This window comes from Salminus brasiliensis, chromosome 10 (genome assembly GCF_030463535.1).
Source record: "Salminus brasiliensis chromosome 10, fSalBra1.hap2, whole genome shotgun sequence".
In the NCBI taxonomy this organism is placed as follows: domain Eukaryota; kingdom Metazoa; phylum Chordata; class Actinopteri; order Characiformes; family Bryconidae; genus Salminus; species Salminus brasiliensis.
Genome location: NC_132887.1, coordinates 6954948 through 6976311, shown reverse-complemented (window position 1 = coordinate 6976311; position 21364 = coordinate 6954948). Strand labels below are relative to the sequence as shown.

The 21364-nt window shown below is 42.5% G+C and overlaps 1 protein-coding gene across 3 annotated transcripts in view; it reads right to left on the bottom strand.

The window, feature by feature from the left end:
• Positions 1-21364, bottom strand: part of LOC140564036 (AT-rich interactive domain-containing protein 1B-like) — a 259481-nt gene that overhangs the window by 194799 nt on the left and 43318 nt on the right. For 2 of the 3 annotated variants that reach the window (XM_072689070.1, XM_072689071.1), the window contains exon 3: positions 2392-2565. The exons of the other annotated variant lie outside the window; for it this stretch is intronic. In XM_072689070.1, the coding sequence (XP_072545171.1) occupies positions 2392-2565 (174 nt within the window). The remainder of the gene's footprint in view (positions 1-2391; positions 2566-21364) is intronic. 3 annotated transcript variants of the gene reach the window in all.

Sequence of the window (21364 nt, the reverse complement as noted above, 5' to 3'; positions counted from 1 at the left end):
TAAGCCTCAAAACATAAGTAAATGAGCTTCAGCTGAAACTGATTAAATACTGTGTAAGATGTTTAGTCTGTGGCTCCTGTTTACTCCCATCTGTAGGTTAGAACCCCCCCCCCAATTGACAAGCAGGCAGTTAGACAGTTGCGCCACTCAAGTAAGAACGTTAAGGTACACTTCCAGCCCAACCTGCTGGAAGATTGCCTGCTGAGGTCCCCTCTACCTGCGTCAGACCAGCTGCCACCTACCAGTCCGACCATCAGGCCCCCCACCCACCGCCACCCATCCCAGACCAGCGGCATACCCTCCTACCACTGCTACCTGTTTAATGACCATGTTAAAACCTAAATGGACTCGTAACTATCTGCCACTTTTAATATCACCACTATTAACTATCTGTTGTCTCTGGTTTGGTAATTTTTATCATTAATGTTTAAATAGTTCTGACCAGAGGAGGATGGGTTGGGCTGGGTCCCCCCTGTGAGTCTTGGTTCCTCCCAAAGTTTCTTCCTCCAGCTCTGATGGAGGTTTCTTCTTGCCACTGTCGCCGTTGGCTTGCTCACTGGGGGTCTTCGATCCTTCATGTCTTCTTATGTTATTTCTTTTTTTGTCTCTGTCTTTTATTAATTACTAATTATGTAAAGCTGCTTTGTGACGACAAGAGTTGTAAAAAGCTATACAAATAAATCTGACTTGACTTGACTTACTCAGAACTGTGTTTTTATTACGGCTGCTCAATATATCGGTTCAGCATCGCCACTGCAGGATGTGCAATGTCAAATGACATCAAACCTGTCCCTTCTTCGATACTTAATAGAATAGTGCCCAATACTTATTTTACTCAATATTGGATACATGGGGTGGATTATTAATATCATGTTGTAATAAGGACTTCTAGTTACTTCTGCTGAAACCTGATGAAAATTCCTGTCTTTATTACCACTAATATATTATCACAGAAAAAAAAATAGTTCCAATATCGTGCAACCCTAGTGTTTATGTATTGTAATTCCACTGCTCTACAGTGGCCCTACTGCTCATCATCATAAAGAGATTACTTTTAGAGAGAGAGTTCACTCCAAAAAAGAAGAAACAGCTTAATAAAAGGACAGTTTAAACCAGATCAGGGACAGCGCAGACCCCTGTGATCCGTTCTAGGGGGTAAAAAAAGGGACTCAGGCTTGTGAAACCACTGTAATTCACCTCTTTCAGCTTTAGAAAAGGACAAACACAATTGTTAGAGCGCTCGCAACACCTCGCACACTGTTTGAATAAAGAGGATCAGTCCAAGGTGTTATCCAAAGGTCAAGTTTGTCTCTCCTCTCAGGACCCCTGTGGATAATTTACTATGCCAGAATACAAATAGCCCGGAGCCGACCTGACCTACATCAGCCTTCAAGTATGGGCAGCGGGCGTGAGAGAGGGAATAGAGAGATAAAGAGCTGGACTTGATTAATGCAATCGCCCTTTGAGGAGGAAGGAAAGGGAACGCTGAAGCGGAGTCCGGCGTTGAGAAAGAGCCAGGCGGGTTGTGAAATAAGGAGTGTCTTGGAGAGAAAACTCAGAGGGGGAAAGAGAAGAGAGAGGCATGCTATTGTGGATTTCATCAGAGCACATTTTTTCTGTGGCCTGCACACTCTGCGGGGTGTTGCACGATATCTCCAGGCCCTCCCAACGTTACCAAACTTTGCCTTGAGCTTTCTCAAAGTGGCCGCACCTCCCAGCAGTCCCTTTCCTGTGACGCATAGGAGACTGCTGGCCTTCCCCGCAGCGCGAGCTCCACCAGCCAAATTCCCTTCAGTCCACAAATGGAGGTCAGTTAAAATAGGCAGATTCCTCTCGCACCACAGACAATGAGAAACACATGGTCTTCTCGCAGACTAGCAGAGCAGGCGGCGCTGGCCTTTCTCAATTCCTCCCACCCCTCCACCATTACCAGTGCGCATGTTTTGCCAAACAGCCAGCTTGTCTTGTTCACCAACAAAGGAACTCAATAAGAACGCTGATTAGAAGAAAAGGAATGCTTTCTTTCAACGTCTCGTTTCCGTGAATGAGCTGAAATTAAAACAAAAAAAAGGAGCAAAGCAAACCTTACTGTTTCCAAAGGGTAAAAAAACAGCTCCTTTTATTAAGCGTAATATATTTAACAGTCTTTCACACAAACAAACAAAAAAAGACCCTCCAGACTTCTGGCCACACCAGTGACAGCCCTGGTGTAAGGAGGCCAGCCAGAGTTATGCCTGAACCAGTGAACAAGCGAGGTGCAGGAAACGCCAGAAATAGAACTCATGAATAATCTGGACAACTAATCAGAACGATCGGCCCACGGGCAGTCAGCTCGGCCCACAGCTCAGCAGGAGCCACGGCAAATAATGGCTAGATGGAGGTCGGCCTTACCTGCTGCGGTGCAGTACGGGGCTGTATGTAGGGGGGCTGAGTGGGGGTCACGGGCTGCTGCTGTTGTTGCTGCTGCTGCTGCTGCTGCTGCTGCTGCTGCTGGGACTGGCTGAAATATGGCTGACCCTGTGGACAGTACCCTCCCATACCCTGCTGGCTGAAGTGAGGAGGTACCTGGATGGACAAATAAAGGTAAACACACATTATTAGGGTAGTTGTGATAGCATATATACAATATGCAGGTATATTTTAAAAGCTGAGGTAAATCTTACATCTAAAACAAATGAAAAAAAGCCAGCAGCCCTTTCCACCACCCTGCTGGACACTGTACACCAGCAAAGCAGACCAGCACCTATCAAGCATAAGCCAGCTTTTTTTAGACCAACTTAGAATTAATGCTGACTGTTTTTTCAGGGGTTTTTTTTTTGTTTATGTGATGAACTGACCAATATGAATTGTCCCAAATTAATTGAAATAAAATATTTTAAAAACTTTTTTAATATCTTAAAAATCTTAAACGTTTTTTTTTTTTTTTTTTACATTAAAATGAGAATTATTTGTTTTTTCCCGTTCCTGTAATTTTTTTTTAATTTCCAGCAGCAGTGGTATATATAAGGTAGTAGTGGACAGGAGATTTGCTTCATGTGGACATAACTGTAAATAATATATAAATAGAGAGTATTGTAGGAGATGTAGTGTGTATAATGTGTGTATAGTGTACATTAATGTGTAAATCTAAACACAGTATATTCAGGTATTTTTTTCTACCATGAGGGACAAAGCACAAGTTTTTCACTCACCTTTACACCTTTACAACTCTTGTGTTCAGATCTCAATGTTCTGACCTCATAAAAAGTCAACTTCACTCAGATTTTAAGCATGTGATGGTGTGTTTTTATAACAGTTTTCCTACAATTTGATTTAAAATAATCTTTATATTGCCCTGCTTATAAAATAATAATAATGTAATAATATACAAATAATGCAATATACTAAATCATAACCTCTGTACTGTGATATGTATTTAATTGCCAGGTTCTTGTCAGTACACATCCCTATCATATATGCAAAACGTTTAATTAACTCAGTTATTCATTTTTCAATTTTGTTTTAAATAATTGGTAAAAACCCACCCAGTTAAAAACTAGACGACTTTGCATGGCGTCTTAACAGTGTTAATATTTTAAACAGTTTTAACAGTGTTAATAAGGGGTTAAGCACCAACAACATCCTCAATAGGCTTAGAAAATCATACAGTATATCAGAATAACAAAATTTATCACAATACGAGAAAAATATTGCCATATTGCTCATATTGCCCTCGTTCAGGCTTTAAACACTTAACAGGTAATCAGTGTTTTGTAACAGCATACACTTTAAAGGTAACCCTCCCAGCACAGACGACTTTGCATGGCGTCTTAACAGTGTTAATATTTGGCTGTAAAGTGAAAGGTCATTGGAAAGACGTCTAGAAAAGGACGTCCCTCTACGTCTAAATTAAACATGCAGCATTGGGTGGCTGTCCTTCACTGCTGCACGAGCTGTCATCAAAAGCCATTGCTTCACTCACCTCTCTTTTTTTTTCTTAAAATTTTAATATATTATGTTTTTGAACAGTTCAAAAGGACTAGTTTGGGTTTGTACTCAATATTTTTCATTTATTTATTTTTTTTAAATTATTATTATCAGGACTATATTAGAGTTATATGTGGTCCGAAAAAAAGTGTTTACTTTGGGCTACATTTGGACCAATCAGACTAAACGCAGCCTAATTTTTACCGTCTCTTTTTGGGTTAAATAAATGATGGGTCAACCAGATTTAGCCCAAAAAACAACATCCATATGATGTCTTGTGCTGGAAGGGAAAGACCAGATAGACACTAGTTCAGACTAGAGCTGGGCGATTTGGTAAAATTAATATATCACAAAATATATACACAATATTTATTGCGATACACCAGATACACCAGATACACCAGGGAGATTACACTGTTTGTAATGAAATGTGCAGCTAATTAGTGGCCTTTAAGCACTGAAAACATCCTCAATGAGCTTAAAAAAGCATATTGTGCATCACAATAACAACAATAAACAAATAAGTGTCATACTGCCCAGCTCTAGTTCAGGCTTTAAAGGGTTAACAAGGTAATCAGTAATCTGTAACGTAAAACTCTTTAAAAGCAACCCTCCCAACCTTGCTAATGACAATACTTGCATATGCTGGGAATGAAAACGGGACAGCGTGTTGGCTAACCTATCCGCGGTTTCACAGTCATTTCATTCTTAAAATAATTCAGCGCTGTTGTGGTTTGGCTGTTCGTACGAGCGAGGAGCCGCTCCACCATCAGCAGTAACAGGCTCCATTGAGCAATGCTTTGCAAGTCGGTCCAGCCGCAGCTCTCTGCCACGTCTAATGAGTCACAACATACGTTTTGGCTCACACGGAGGAGCATTAAACTGGAGCGAGAAAAAAAAGAAGTCAAGTTGATAAGAACTTTATGTCATCCACATGGCTAGAGCTCATTTCCTCGCCAGAATAAAGTGCGCTCTCGCCCCATGTGGAGCGGGACGCGGAGAGCTGCGGCAGCTGCTCATTAGGAGCTGTTGCGTAAGCAGGAAAGAGGCTGGGAGAGTGAGTGTGTGTGTGTGTGTGTGTGTGTGTGTGTGTGTGTGTGTGTGTGTGTGTGTGTAAGGTGGGGGATGGGGTGGTGGGTTATGGGAAATGTGTGATGGTCCCAGCTGTATGGGATGGTGAGCCGGCCTGTGGAGCATTCCCAAGACAACCTGAGACAAGCTTTTCTGGCTCCATCATGACGATCCCAAATGGTTCTTTAAGGGGTGCCATAGAGGAACCACTGTTGCTCCATAAAGAGTCATGTTTGTAATAAAGATTGTGTCTGAGTGTAAAGAACCATTAAAAGATCTAAGGAGCCTTCAATTGTCCTGGAGGTTCAGAATCCTGCACACCGTGCTGGCCCCCGGCCCCCGGCCCCCAGCCCCCCGTTGCTCATCCCTGTTCTATGGCATCACTCAAAGATCCATATGAAGCACCTAAGCAGCAATCGTAGCAGCAGTCGTAGCAGTAGCAGTTGTGTGGCCTGCCTGAAGCCAATGGAGGCCAGGCCAAGGCCAGCACTGGAGCTACATGCCTTCACTGAGATTGTCATTAATGAGGGCTTATGATGCTGCAGGTGAAAATCGCTTGCTAATTGAGCAACTGTACGTTCATCAGGAACAGCGTTCACCTTTTCTATCACATCTATCACATCTAGCCACATCTGCATTGTCCCTGGGAGTTTGCAGAGCTGGATGGAGTCCTACAGTGAAGAATTTAGTCAGTGACAACAGAATGTAACTGAATCTAATGAAGGCCTTGCTAACGTTGCATTTAGCAGTTTGCTAATATACCTAATAGCTAGAAGAAAAGTGTGGGTTATGGGAAATGTGTGATGGTCCAAGCTGCATGGGATGGTGAGCCGGCCTGTGGAGAATTCCCAAGACAACAGGAGCTGAGCTTTTCTGGCTCCATCATAGAGCGTCTACCTATGCAACAGCTAGGCCTAGTACCTAAGCAGCAGTCCATATTGTATGGCCTGCTTGAAGCCAATAGAGGCCAGGCCAAAGCCAGCACTGGAGCTACATGTCTTCACTAAGTCGTCAGCTGCTGTTAATTTGTTTCTGAGCTTTCTGTTAATGAGGGCTTATGATGCTGCAGGTGAAAATCACTTGCTAATTGAGCAACTGTACGTCAGGATTAGTGCGCAGAATGGATCGGCCTTCTGTGTTGGCACATCGAGCCGCATCTGTATTTTCCCTGTCAGTTTGCAGAGTTGGATGGAATCCTACAGAGAAGAATTTGCTCAGTTAAAGATGCTGCCATCTGAGAAAGAAGGGAGGAATCAACAGCAATAAAGAAGATCTTGCTGATGTTGAACTTAGCGATTTGCTAAAATGCTAAAAAGCCAAAAGATAGAACTTTATTCATGACAGAAACATTGCTGCTTTCTGAGCTGTAATAAGAGCATGTAAAGTTTTCTAATCTTTTTTAACACTTTAGTGATGCTGCATGTGGGGATGGATGATGGAGCAAAAATGGAGCCAAAAAAAGGGAAACCTTTAAGCATTTTTTGCACTAAACAAATACAAATGTATGTTTTTAGGGGTTTGATGAGTTGGAACAGTAACAGACACAGTAGTACTTCATAAAAATACTAATATAAAGAGTACTGTGATTTTTATTTGGCGTCTCACAAACCACTGCACTAAATCCAATTAAAGATAAAATTGGTCAGTATATTTAGACACTGACTAGGGGTGTACAGTACAGGGGAAACAGTCTGATTGGATAAAAAGTAAACTTTACTATTATTACCATTAATATGATTGTGATTTTCTGTAATTAATTAAAAATAAGAAAAAAATGAAAATTAATAAAAAATAAATATAAAAATAATAAACTAAATGATAAAAAATAAATAAATAATGCATAAATACTAATTTAAATACAATTAATAAGCATAATTATTTATTAAAATAGTAAGAATACATTTATTATATAGTAATATATATTTATTATAAATTGTAATTAAAATATATTTTCTTGCTTACAGTATCACAAATTGTGAATTTCCCCACTGCGGGACTAATAAAGGACTATCTTATCTTATCTTATCTTATATCACAATATATTGAATCGTAACCCCTGTATCGTGATATTTATCGTTTCATGGCAGGATCTTTTCATATACGCAGCCCTGGCTTCCATATGTTTCTGCTTTTGTCTGTCTGTGTTTTGACTTCATATAAAGTGATATAAGTGTCTGACACAATGATTAGGTGAACCATTACCACAATGACATGCGACTCCTTTCCCCCTGTAGTCCAATTTAACCTGAGCAATCTTGACCACCAGCAAGCTGCAGGCGAGTGTAAGGCCGAGGCTGAAGTGTGAAAAGACTGACATATCAGATGTGTGATCATCGCTCATGCTTTAATATAATGATTTTTAGATTCCTTTAATGAATGAGGGCTATTGTTAGCGGTGATGGGCAGTGGTGCTTGGCTGCATGCTATAATGAATGAAGCGTCGATGCTGGCATGAGCTGGGTTAGGCTATTAACCTCAATGCCAAGTCATCTGATTCCACAGCATCTCCACAGCCTAATGAGACACTTGTTGGTGTGCCCGCTTTCAACTGCAGAGCTGATTGTCAGCACAAACACACACACTCTCACACACACACACACACACACACACACAGAGAGAATGGAAGAATGAGAGAGAAGAAGGATCAAACTACCAAGGCTGACCAACAAAAAAAGCATGACAAAATCCTCGTTAGAATTTGAAAGGAGAGGAATTTAGTGGATACAAATAGATCATAATTAATCCTCATAAAAATTGCATGGGAGTATAATGTTATTATAAGTGCTGTAAAGATTTCATTTAAATCCTTTAGCTCACTCCTGTCTGCAAGCACGCCTTTCAATGAGCGCAGAAACATTATTGACGCTTTATGGCGATAGATTCAGGCCCTGAGCTTTCATCATCTATACGCTGAAGACAAAAGCACAGCGCAGACCCAGCGAGCTGCACAGCGCCGGCACTGTGTCATTTTACAGTTGTGTAACGGTATTGATCGAGCCAGTAGGAGGGTCGAATCCAAATGGAAGCTTCACTTCGCCATCCAGGTGTGCTTCCTGCAGCACAGGCCGGATACAGAGTGATGGGGCTGATGGGGATGAGGCTCAGTTCGAAACATCAAAGGAATGACGATTCAGACTGAACACGGCAAGCACAGCACGCTAAACGCTAAACATGTTTGAAAGACAAGCTTTTAACCCTTCACGCCCAAAAGGCCTGTATACAGGCCCACAGCCTCAAACCACATATGTTAATGAATCATTTATAGCAGTTAATGAATCAGTTATAGTAATTAAATATGTTACTGAATCATTTATAGCAGTTAATGAATCAGTTATAGTAATTAAATATGTTACTGAATCATTTATAGTAGATAGAGATTGAATAATTAATAGTAGATGGTAGGTTTGTAATAGTAACTACTGAATCATTTATAGCAGTTACTGAATCATGTAGATACTGAATCACGTATAGCAGTTACTGAATCATGTATAGCAGTTACTAAATCATGTGTAGCACTCACTGAATCCTGTATAGCAGTTACTGAATCATGTATAGCAGTTACTGAATCATGTATAGCAGTTACTAAATCATGTGTAGCACTCACTGAATCCTGTATAGCAGTTACTGAATCATGCACAGCAGTTACTGAATCATGTACAGCAGTTACTGGATCATGTATAGCAGTGACTGAATCATGTGTAGCAGTGACTGAATCATGTGTAGCAGTGACTGAATCACATATAGCAGTTACTGAATCCTGTACAGTAGTTACTGAATCATGTACAGCAGTTACTGAATCATGCACAGCAGTTACTGAATCATGTACAGCAGTTACTGAATCCTGTATAGCAGTTACTGAATCATGTACAGCAGTTACTGAATCATGCACAGCAGTTACTGAATCATGTACAGCAGTTACTGAATCACATATAGCAGTTACTGAATCCTGTAGCAGTTACTGAATCCTGTAGCAGTTACTGAATCATGCACAGCAGTTACTGAATCCTGTATAGCAGTTAATGAATCACATATAGCAGTTACTGAATACTGTAGCAGTTACTGAATCATGCACAGCAGTTACTGAATCACATATAGCAGTTACTGAATCATGCACAGCAGTTACTGAATCATGCACAGCAGTTACTGAATCACATATAGCAGTTACTGAATCATGTACAGCAGTTACTGAATCATGTACAGCAGTTACTGAATCACATAGCAGTTACTGAATCACATAGCAGTTACTGAATCATGCACAGCAGTTACTGAATCACATATAGCAGTTACTGAATCATATACAGCAGTTACTGAATCCTGTATAGCAGTTACTGAATCACATATAGCAGTTACTGAATCCTGTAGCAGTTACTGAATCACATATAGCAGTTACTGAATCATGTACAGCAGTTACGGAATCCTGTATAGCAGTTACTGAATCACATAGCAGTTACTGAATCACATAGCAGTTACAGAATCATGTATAGCAGTTACTGAATCATGTATAGCAGTTACTGAATCACATAGCAGTTACTGAATCCTGTAGCAGTTACTGAATCATGAACAGCAGTTACTGAATCATGCACAGCAGTTACTGAATCACATATAGCAGTTACTGAATCCTGTAGCAGTTACTGAATCATGCACAGCAGGTACTGAATCACATATAGCAGTTACTGAATCATGCACAGCAGTTACTGAATCACATATAGCAGTTACTGAATCATGTACAGCAGGTACTGAATCACATATAGCAGTTACTGAATCATGTACAGCAGTTACGGAATCCTGTATAGCAGTTACTGAATCACATATAGTAGTTACTGAATCCTGTATAGCAGTTACTGAATCACATATAGCAGTTACTGAATCACATAGCAGTTACTGAATCACATATAGCAGTTACTGAATCATGTACAGCAGTTACTGAATCATGTACAGCAGTTACTGAATCATGTACAGCAGTTACGGAATCCTGTATAGCAGTTACTGAATCACATATAGCAGTTACTGAATCACATATAGCAGTTACTGAATCCTGTATAGCAGTTACTGAATCACATAGCAGTTACGGAATCCTGTATAGCAGTTACTGAATCACATATAGCAGTTACTGAATCACATATAGCAGTTACTGAATCATGTACAGCAGTTACTGAATCATGTACAGCATTACTGAATCACATATAGCAGTTACTGAATCCTGTATAGCAGTTACTGAATCACATATAGCAGTTACTGAATCACATATAACAGTTACTGAATCCTGTATAGCAGTTACTGAATCACATAGCAGTTACTGAATCATGCACAGCAGTTACTGAATCATGCACAGCAGTTACTGAATCATGTACAGCAGTTACTGAATCATTTATGGTAGATGCAGTAACTCTCACAGCAGATCAGTTTATTTTATGAAAACACAGTTATGAGTTCTTTCACACTAACTGCTCAGATATCACATATAGCAGTTACTGAATCATGTACAGCAGGTACTGAATCACATATAGCAGTTACTGAATCCTGTATAGCAGTTACTGAATCACATATAGCAGTTACTGAATCACATATAGCAGTTACTGAATCATGTACAGCAGTTACTGAATCATGTACAGCATTACTGAATCACATATAGCAGTTACTGAATCCTGTATAGCAGTTACTGAATCACATATAGCAGTTACTGAATCACATATAACAGTTACTGAATCCTGTATAGCAGTTACTGAATCACATAGCAGTTACTGAATCATGCACAGCAGTTACTGAATCATGCACAGCAGTTACTGAATCATGTACAGCAGTTACTGAATCATTTATGGTAGATGCAGTAACTCTCACAGCAGATCAGTTTATTTTATGAAAACACAGTTATGAGTTCTTTCACACTAACTGCTCAGATAACCATCTTTAAGGTTTATCCTCTCTGGATTAAGGATTCTGCACAGTACTGCATGCACAGTGTGAAAGTGTGTGCCTGTAAGGACACAGCCAGCGAGGCGAGCACTTTCAGCCCAGAAAGGGATAAAAAGGTGCTGTCACGCATGCCAGCCGGCGGACGACACTGAGACATGCTTGCTCTGCTGTGTTTACTGTGATTGTGGGGGGGTTGCTGTGCTTGTAATTCAAATGGTCCAATGAGCAGAGACAGCGTTTTTGTAATTTTAGTGTCAGCCGGCGTGGCCCACTGCCTGTCGAGCCAGCGCCAGAGCACACGTTCTCCATTTGAATGACATATGGGCCCGGCCAACCAGAGAGATGTTAGAGCATTAAGTAGCCCAAACAGGCATGACAGGACTATAGAGCAGCATATTAGCATTAGCACGCTCCTGTGGCTAGCGCCCCTGCCTCGGCTCCCCGGCTTACAAACCGATCCCCAGCAGCACAAACCGATACAAGAACAGGAAAGACTGCACTGATCTGGAACTTGGTTCCAGTGGTGGCTTTGGCAGGATACAGGTGAGTGTAGCCCTCGTGCTTGGCTTATTTTTGCGTGGCTTAGCCAGGTCATTTAATATTGCATGGACTGGTAAAGCCTCTGCTGTAGAATCACTCACTTCAGTTCAATACAAGTGTACAGTCAGGGAAGCTCAGTGAGTTCTGAATCATTAAGGTATCGGCAGATAAAATTCTTCATGTTAATATTTGATGATGTAAATGGGTCGTTTTAGAATAAGGCATTTATCTCCCATATAAACCTTTTGTTATTTTTCCCAAAAAATAAATCAATAAATTAAAATATTAAATTATAATAAATGATCACTAAAGGTAAAGGTGCACGTATTTGTCACTGTACACTGTACAGCGAAATGTGTCCTCCGCATTTAACCCATCTGGTAGTGAACACACACTTACACACACGTGTTAGGGGCAGTGAGTACACACACACACCCAGAGCGGTGGGCAGCCAACTCCAGCGCCCGGGGAGCAGAGAGGGTAAAGGGCCTTGCTCAAGGGCCCAACAGTGGCAGCTTGCCGAGCCCAGGAATCGAACCCACAACCCTGTTATCGATATCCCGGCGCTCTAACCGCTGAACCACCACTGCCCCACTATCAATGATGTTAGGTTTTACTCTATGAAATATTACTCTGCCACCTCAGTCCACATGCTTCTTTACCTGCAGAAGACCTATGTGCAATTGCACATATACAGTTATCCAGGAGCTGACGCTCATTTTTATAGCAGTGGAGTAAAAGTGTAAAGTAAAACACCCCTCAACTGTAGGGGGAGCCCTGGAGCAAACAATACCAGTTCTCACATAATGCTGCTTTAATGTCAAGCCAGTGTTTACAGCTTGTGTAATTTCAGTGAAAAAACAACAACAACAACAACTCCAGCAAATCCCAGTAAGAGAAGAACAAAAAAACTGTCACAGTGAATCTACACGCAACAAGGGTGTTAACACAATATGCCAAGTTAAGAGTAAAGAAGCCTGTTTTCAGCTCCACCGTTTTCTCGTGCCAGTTTGTGCAGCTGAATGAAGTAAGCCTCCCTGCAGAAAGCACACACAGCAAAATGCCCAGTGCAGAATTCACTCAGACAGTGTCCGGAATAGTAGTAGCTAACGGAGCTCAGTAATGGAAGCTTGTGCCACTCCGGTTAGCAGTGTGCAAACTGCATGCCTAAATCACCACACACTCGCTTTAAAGCATGCCAGGGTGTTACGTAATCCTAAACAGCCCTTCTGGCTTCCGTTAATGTTTAGGTGATGCTGGACTACTGCACTGAAATACCAGCACTGCATTCATGTCACTGCCATCTATTTATAAACCTACACATGCACAATGTGTCCAATGCCGTGCATGTTTGTGGACAACCCTTCTAATGAATGTACTCGGCTACATTAAGCTGTCACACACAGATGTGCGAATGCACACACATACACAGCTTGTACTGCCAATAGAATAGGGCTCTCTGGAGCAGATAAATATGAGCCTACTGGCACCATTCCTTATGCCAGGTGTGGGTTAGAGGGGTATAAAGCCCCCCAGCATTGAGCTGTGGAGCGGTGGAACTAACTGTGTTCTCTGGAATTGGTTGGTGCTCCATCCAATACCCTTTGGGATGAGTTGGGGAGATGAGGATGAGGTATGGTGGTGATCTTCCATCATTTGGACCTCATATCCTTACAGCAATGCTTCTAAATGTAGTAGAAAGCCTTCGTGGACAGTAGAGACAGTTACTCCAACTAAAGCAGGATAAACTCTTTTCAAATGCCCTTGATTTCAGAAGAAACCATGAATGAGCAGGTGTCCCAATACTTTTGTCAATTTAGTTTGTCATGTTTCTATGATGCTGATCCAGCAATAGTCCATTTTCTGCATTTCTCACTTGGTTTTGTATCAGTTTCAGGGCAGAATTTGTAACATCAGTGCGTCCCGTACTGTTATCTATGAAAGTGGATAAAAGTACATCACACACCTAAAAACAGTACCCGCCGCCTCGACGGCTTACAGCAAACCTGTCTTGGCTGATCCACTACGTCTGAGGGAAGGGAAAACTGTGTAAATTTAATTTTGCACCGAACTTTCACTTTAAGAGGCAAAAGCCTGTTTTCACCTCCACTGTTTATTTCTGCTCGTTTTTACAGCTGAATGAGGTAAACCACACTGTGGAAAGCACACACACCAAAAGTGCCAGTGCTGAAGTCACTCTCACAGAGCTCATACAGTGTCTGGATGGAATGTGTATGTGCTAAAGGGCTCAAATCTTGGAAAATCAGATTTTAGGAGTTTTAGCAGCTGTAATACAGCATATAAACACTGTTTACAACAAAAAGCATACATAACATGAACTCATTCCCTCCACAGTCCACACAGCTCTTATATGGAAACTAAGGGTACTTCAGTTTATGAATGTTTATGTATTGGCATCCGTACACATGTATGGAAAATGTCAGCCCACAAATCCCATAATGGTGCATCTCTAATAATTATTAGAATGACCTCTCCTTACTGAGGGATGCATGTGACGTTTTTCAGGTTTATCATGTTTCTATTTCTACATCATGTTCATCATTTTTACAGAATATCAATTCAAATTTGAAACTTTATGGCATGATGCCACTGTTTCTATTCGGATACCGATATTGATGCTGAAATTTGTATTTTTGGCTGCTATTAATTTTTCCCTAATGAGTTTATATAAAGCTACATAAGTACTTGATATTTTAACTCATTCCAAAATTAAAGTAGATCTAGCTAAGCCACACTTTGGGGTCTAAGAATGACTGAAGCTATAAAGCTAATGTAGCCAACATATTAAAAAAGTCTTATTTGGGTACACAGACTTCCATCAAACTGGTCTTGTAGCTCCACAGCAAATAAATAAGCCATCGTTGGACACCAAAACAATGGCTTGGTTACTTTATTATGTGAAAATTGTATAAAGTTGATAAAGTCACTAGTAGGGGCATTGGTGGCTCAGCGGTTAGAGCTCCGGGCTATTGATAACAGGGTTGTGGGTTCGATTCCCAGGCTTGGCAAGCAGCCACTGTTGGGCCCTATACCCTCTTTGCTCCCCGGGTGCTGGAGTTGGCTGCCCGCCGCTCTGGGTGTGTGTGTACTCAGTGCCCCCTAGTTCACTAGTGTGTGTGTGTGTGTGTGTGTTCACTACCACAGATGGGTTAAATGCGGAGGACACAATACGTGCACTTTTACCTTTATATATATATATATATATTAGTGTATTAGACTAGTCTCAAGTTCTGCATCTGAGGTTGGTGCTGATGGTCGTAAAGCTATATAATATTTGCAGTGTGAAACAATTTTTGCACGGACTCAGACTGATTACAGGAAGTTAAGGCAAGCTATCATCATCCGTTAAACAACATAAAGAAGAAAAAGAACCGGAAAAGAAATGCAAATGAGTGGCAGGAGCACATGTGATCACACACTCACATACACATACACAAGTGCAAAAGCGCAGACACACCATCCTTGTCTGATTCACCATGATTTAACAAGCTGCAATACGACGTTAAAGCCTGAATATTAGTGAAATACTTGTTTATTTTCAGTCAATTTAAATCCAGAGTTGAGAACAGCGAGAGATAAAGAATAAAGAGGGAGAAAAACCAGCGTCTGAGTCTCTCTCTCTCTCTCTTTACACGAGACAGCGAGAGGTAGAAAGAGAGGAGACAGAGAGGAGGAGAAGGACCATGGGGGGGCAAACAAGACTACAGCTCCCATAGCAATACTCCTAAACCAGTACAGTTCCCACAGCACCCAGCAAATCCAGCGCTTCATGATTTTCCGGGTGGAATTAGCACACACCGAATATTCTTCCAGAGACTGTGCACACCGATCCATGATCCTCAAGTATCGTTACAACCCTAGTATCTACACAAGCTCTGACACTGTAATCCATTTGCAACAGTGAATGTGTCAGCGGTAGTTACACTGTTATTGCATGATTATTACTGAGTAATTACACAGTTATTACATATTATTACATAGTTATTCATATAAAGTGGGGCCATACGTTTAATTCTAAGGAATTTATGACTGTTTATAATACAAAATCACTCTGACAATCTTCATCTGTGGAAGACAACTCAATAAAAAAGAGGGATATGGGCCCTTTAGCTCAACACAGCAGGTTTTACTCGTCTGGGATTTCTCTCTTTTTTTCTGGCTGTGCTTCAAAGATGGCCGTTGTTTATGCCACGCTATTTTTTTTTTTTTAATTTGCGCAGAGCGTGGATGCGGCGTCTCCAAATGAGATGCGAGTTGCCTCGACAATAAACAATCCCAGCTCCTGATTAAACATAGGGGAGGGGGAGATTACATCGCTGTTGGCGCGAGGTGACTAACCCCAGCCCGCCGCGTTTGATCTGCTCCCCCTCGCCCCTCCACACACACACACACACACGCCACTTGACACCTCAAGAATGAGCTGCCCTTGGCGAGCTTCATCAAACAAAAGAGACGGCGTGAGCGCGGGCAAACACACGACCATGTTAACAAGAGACGTGGCTGCGACATTAAGTGGGACAGCGTTTCCCACACACACCTCGGTGAGCTGTCATGAATAGCAGCCCCTCAAAAACCATCTCTCTCCCTCTCTCGCTCTCTCTCTCTCTCGTACGCTCTCTCTTTCTGCACGCTCTAAAAACAATTTCAATATGTATGAAAGGAGTGAAGGACTGCTGAGCAAAACGCCGCTATCATAATGCAGGCAGGCCGGTATCACACCGGGATACAGAGCGCGGTTGAAAAGGCCTGTTTTTGAAAGGGGGAATTTGAAGTATTTGAAGTGCTCGCAGAGGTGAATTTTCCAGGTCACACGCTCCTTCTAATGTGCCTATTTGCCATTCAAATGACACCGTGCGCTCAGGTAAACTGCCACAGTGATAAACGAATACCTCCACGGTCCTCCGACGAGGGCCGGATTTAAAGACGTTAATTAAAACGAATAAACTCTAACCTGCGACTACAACAGCAGACTTCACTCCAGCTCTGATAATAGTTCACGTTTAATCAAAAGCCTCTTCCCGCTGTTGCCCCATCACAGCCTCTCCTCTGGCCCGGCACTGTTAACTCTGCGCCCCCCGATGCATTAAGACCGTGCCATTTACGCCATCAAGTCAATGGCGGCAGACGCCGGGACGTTGCTCTCTCCGATGGCCTTTTCCTTTTTTCACCTTTTTTTATCACTTCCACCACAGTAGACGTGCTCCGTTGTGTTCCGTTACTGTGGCGGAGAGACGGCGGAGGTGGCGAGGGTTAATGCGCTCTAAAATGCACGAGCTCTGTAGGTGAGGCTCTGGTTTAGTGCCACCGATTCAAATGTTTTCCCCATTAAACTCCTGACCCCACTGCAAGGCCAAGAACGAGCAAAAGGGAGGGAGAAAAAAAGAGTCAGGAGTGAGACAGAAAGAGGGTAGGACTGATTCATGTGTAGAAAAGCAGCTCAGTTCTCTGGCCAGCTCTGACTGCGGCCGGGTGTGTGGAAGAGAGAATTTAGCCTCTGATCTGGCAGTAAAGGATGGCAGGCTCTCCTCGTCCCAGCAGACATGCAGGGCTCACCTGAATGTCAAAACCAAGCTGAGCCCTCTCAGCCCAGATTCAGCTCAACGCCATATGGGGCTGAAACGCTATGGAGTCCAGATGCACGGCCAGGACAGACCGTACTGCAGCTATGGATGAAGAGCGTAAGTACTGACATCTACCGTGGCTGGATGCAAGAACCTGGTTTTTCACTTATTGGCGTGATGATGTGAATCTGACAGATGTTCTTTATATTCTGTCCAAATTTTATGATAAATGGACCAATAGAAATGCTCCAAAATGACTGGGAATGTCTATTTTTACACTGACTTCCATTCAAAGGTCTCCTGTAAAGTAACCATGTATAATATTCTATATATATTATATATATAATATATATCTACACGCACACTATATGACCAAATGTATGTGGACATCCCTTCAGATGCATTCAGATACTATATGTTGCACCCATCGCTAACCCAAATGCACACACACAATTTGTCAAGTCCATGTAGAGAACCACTGTCAACAGAATAGGACTATCTGGAACAGATAAATGTAATTCTGTTGCCACATGCCTAATGCCAGGCGTGGGCCAGAGGGGTATAAAGCCCACCAGCATTGGGCTGCAGACGTTGTCTAAATGCAGAAACCAGCCACAGGTTGAAATATGAATGGGAGTTTTCGTAACGCTCAACATGGTCTCTGTTTACAGATACTATATTACTAAATTAGCCAATCAGCTTCCTGGTTACGCCCCCCCCCCCCCCCCCCTCAATGAGGAGATCCATGCAAGCACATTAGCTGGAAGCCGGAGTCTGGTCTCGAATGACTGGAGATAACTGCCTGGTGGCGTTTCAATGGCCACCAAGTGAACAAACTTGCCAATAAGGATGAGGAACAGTGTTCTCTAGACTGATGGTGCTCCATTCAATACTACTGGGGTGAGTTGGCGATGGATGAGTTGAGGTGGGGATCATCCAACATTCTGACCTCACTAATGCTCTTGTCACTAAATGCAATCAAATCCTCCCAGCAATGCTCTGCCAAAATTTAGTAGAAAGTCTTCTTTTCTGGACAGTAGAGACAGTTACTCCAACAAAAGCAGGAAAAGCTGATGAAGAAATTAAGAAAGTGAAGTGAATGAAGAAAGTGTCCCAATACTTTTGTCATACATACTTCCCAATACTTTTGTCAACAAGCTTAAATAACTGGCCTTGAAGAAAACAAAAAATCAGTTCTAGAGGTTGTACATTTGGGAGTTTGGACAAAAAACTATAGGAGAACATTAGGAGAACTTCTTTAGACCTTTAAAAGGTTCCTCACACTAACGTGTCCTTTACAAAAATGCCTTTTCACAAAACCAGGCGTGGTTCTTCTATCTCTTAACACCTTTCATTTTTACCCAGTGTCAGTTATTTCTAGAAAGCAGACTGTTATAGTCACGATACATGACACACACAGAAATCACACAGACGTCTGTTACACTAACAGTAAACAAGACCCCAATCCTCACAATGCCCAGCAAGTCAGCAATGTCCATAAGGTCAAAGCCTAATACATACAGAATAGACACTCCATTTCCATAGAGTCACTAACTCAGCTGCAACCAGTTCATGTGTGGCATCTGTGAAGCCTCCCTTTACCAGTGAGGATGTGGCCACATATTGCAAGTCAAACACCCCACCTTATAATTTGTGGCTTGATTTAGGGCACATAATGACACCCTACCTAAAACCAACAACTACGAGGGTTGTGAAAGTGAGTTTAACACGCTGCCAAATGACTTCTGACTCTTTAATAAAGAAAAACAGCACGAACCACCCAAATAACACCACACTATACTGCACAAGGCAGTATGTACAGTACTTCCCAGTACTACACTGGGTCTGCTCCCTTTCTCCAACCGCCCCCCTCTCTCTCTAGCTGTCCTTTGAAAAGCAGCATTATTTAAATAAGCGCACGCCCTTAAAGGACAGCAACAGCAGCATTTTCAGTGATTACGCCAGTTCCTGAAGGTGATAACTGGGGGAGAACAGTTAAAAATTGAGCATAATTGCAGAAAATGAGATAACTTTAAACCATTAGTGCATCTCATTTTCTTATGTAGACTCCGAAAGATCTGAACAAAGCCATTTGCACCTCCGGCTGCAGTGCACTTAACTTGTATTTGATTGCCTTAGCAAGCTGTGGGCATCGTAACCTATTTAAGGAGTAAAGAGTAGCTAAAATTAAATCTCACCCTCAATTTCAGACGGGCTTCCGCCAATTTCAAATAAAAATACATTACAGCGAAGCGCTAATAAAGAGGACAAACCCACAAAATTCATTTACTCAGAAAAGCGCACGGGACCTCGGCGAGCGGCCGCGGAAACGCGTAATTCCATCCGCGTCTAATGAACGCATCCCGTTTCTCGCGCTGAGTTGAGTGGCTTGGCCAATGGAACAGCAAGGTAATAAAAGTTACAAATGAGAACAGGCCATTAGAGCCATTGATGCTCGTTGGGTTCCCACTAATTAATTGATCCTGAAACTTCATCTATTCTGGAGCAAGAGGTGCCGTAATTAATCAGCCAGGATTTCAAGGCTATGTCCTCTTTTCTTTTCCTCCATTCTCTCCGGCACTTCTTATGTTTTTTTATTATTTTTTTTAATTGTTTGGAAATGCCCGAGGTCTTCGAGCTCACTGTGGGACGGGGGGGCAAGGGCGGGGCTTGTAGACTGCTGCTGGTGCTAACATCTCCTGCTCGGACAACCTGCTCTGGTGCCGGTTAATTTATGTGTCCCTGTAAGCCATCACTCATGCTGACCACCACCATAGAGCAGGCCCATTAACCCACAAAGACAATGCCTGTACTCGCAAGTGATTCAACGGGGCCTGGAACAGCAGGGAAACACAGCTTTCAAGTCCAAATGGTCACATTTGGCACGAGGTGACAGGATTTCGTTTGGTTAGGTACCCGACAAATAGCATTTTGGGGGTTCCAGGAGAACGAAGATGGCACCATCCTGCTTCAAGGTCAAACCTGTGGAGAAGGAAGCGCGCATTAACGCAGCCACAGGTTTTCTCTTTCAATAAAAGAGCCCATCAGCGACGGCCTTAGCTTCCAGACTCAGAGAGAATAAAACTAAGATGACACGGGCTGTTATCGTACAAGAAGAGCGGAGGACAAGGCAACGTTTCCACTCCTGTATAATGGTTGGATTCTATTAACTTAGGCGAATGGGTAAGAAAGAAGCAGCAGCAACACCAGTAATGGTTCCTTTCCTGGCTTGTTGACACATTTTCCCTCTTTCATTTCGCAGCCAATCTCTCTCTTTCCTTCACATCAAACGCTAATGTTGCCTTCAAATTCTTTTTCCTTTCTGTCTGCCAACATTGACATCACAGGAAATTGCAGTGGAATTGGCAGGCCTTTTACTTTCAAGTTCATTCCACTTCCAAACAAAGAGCCCAACTCCTGTCATCAGTGCGGGCCTCTGTGTCTCCTGTTTGCTCTCCGTTTCCTCACACGTGGAACCGCCGCTACATTCTGACATGGACATGACATGTTTATCTAATCCGGAGCGTCTTAAAATTCACCTCAGGCCTCATTTTCCATTCACACCTGTATACCCGTATCAAGCAGGCCTTCGGCAAGTAATGAGGATTAGGAGAAACCATCCAATTCTGCAACCGAGTGTGATCTCATGAAGATCCCTCCTCCCTCCTGTAGCCCGCGCTAAAAGTCGGGTCTGAAAACACACAATCTCTTGCCGTCCAGCTTCCTTCGGCAGCTTAATTCACACTAGGCTGGATGGCGAGGACTCCCCGGGGAGACGGGTAACCCTGCGAAAGCAGGCCAGTGCATGCATGTCATGGTTAGTGAAAGAACTGACACATTGGCGGGGAGAGAGAGGAACTAGAGAGGAAAAGGTGAAAGCTCTGCTCGCGCTGCTAGTGGATCACTCAGACAAGAGCGAGGAAAAAAAAAACAGAAACAGAGGTAAGATGAGTTCGTGTTACTGAGAGTAAAACCCCAGCATGCACTGTGAAATTAGGAACACAAATGCATGCTGCTGTAGGGCAGGAACCTCACCAAGCCTGACATGCTGGTAAATCTTAGGGCTGGGCGATACGGAGAAAGTATTGCTGACCGTGACTACACTCAAACTTGGTGATTAAACTTTAACCCTGGTAGTGATACTGCTGTTGTGGTTGGTGTAGCGCAACAGATAACACCACTACTTGCCAGTGAGCTTCCACACTACGTGGGAGACTGGGGTTCGATTCCTGGTCTGGGTGACTATGATGCGCTACACCAATAAGAGTCCTTGGGCAAGACTCCTAACACTA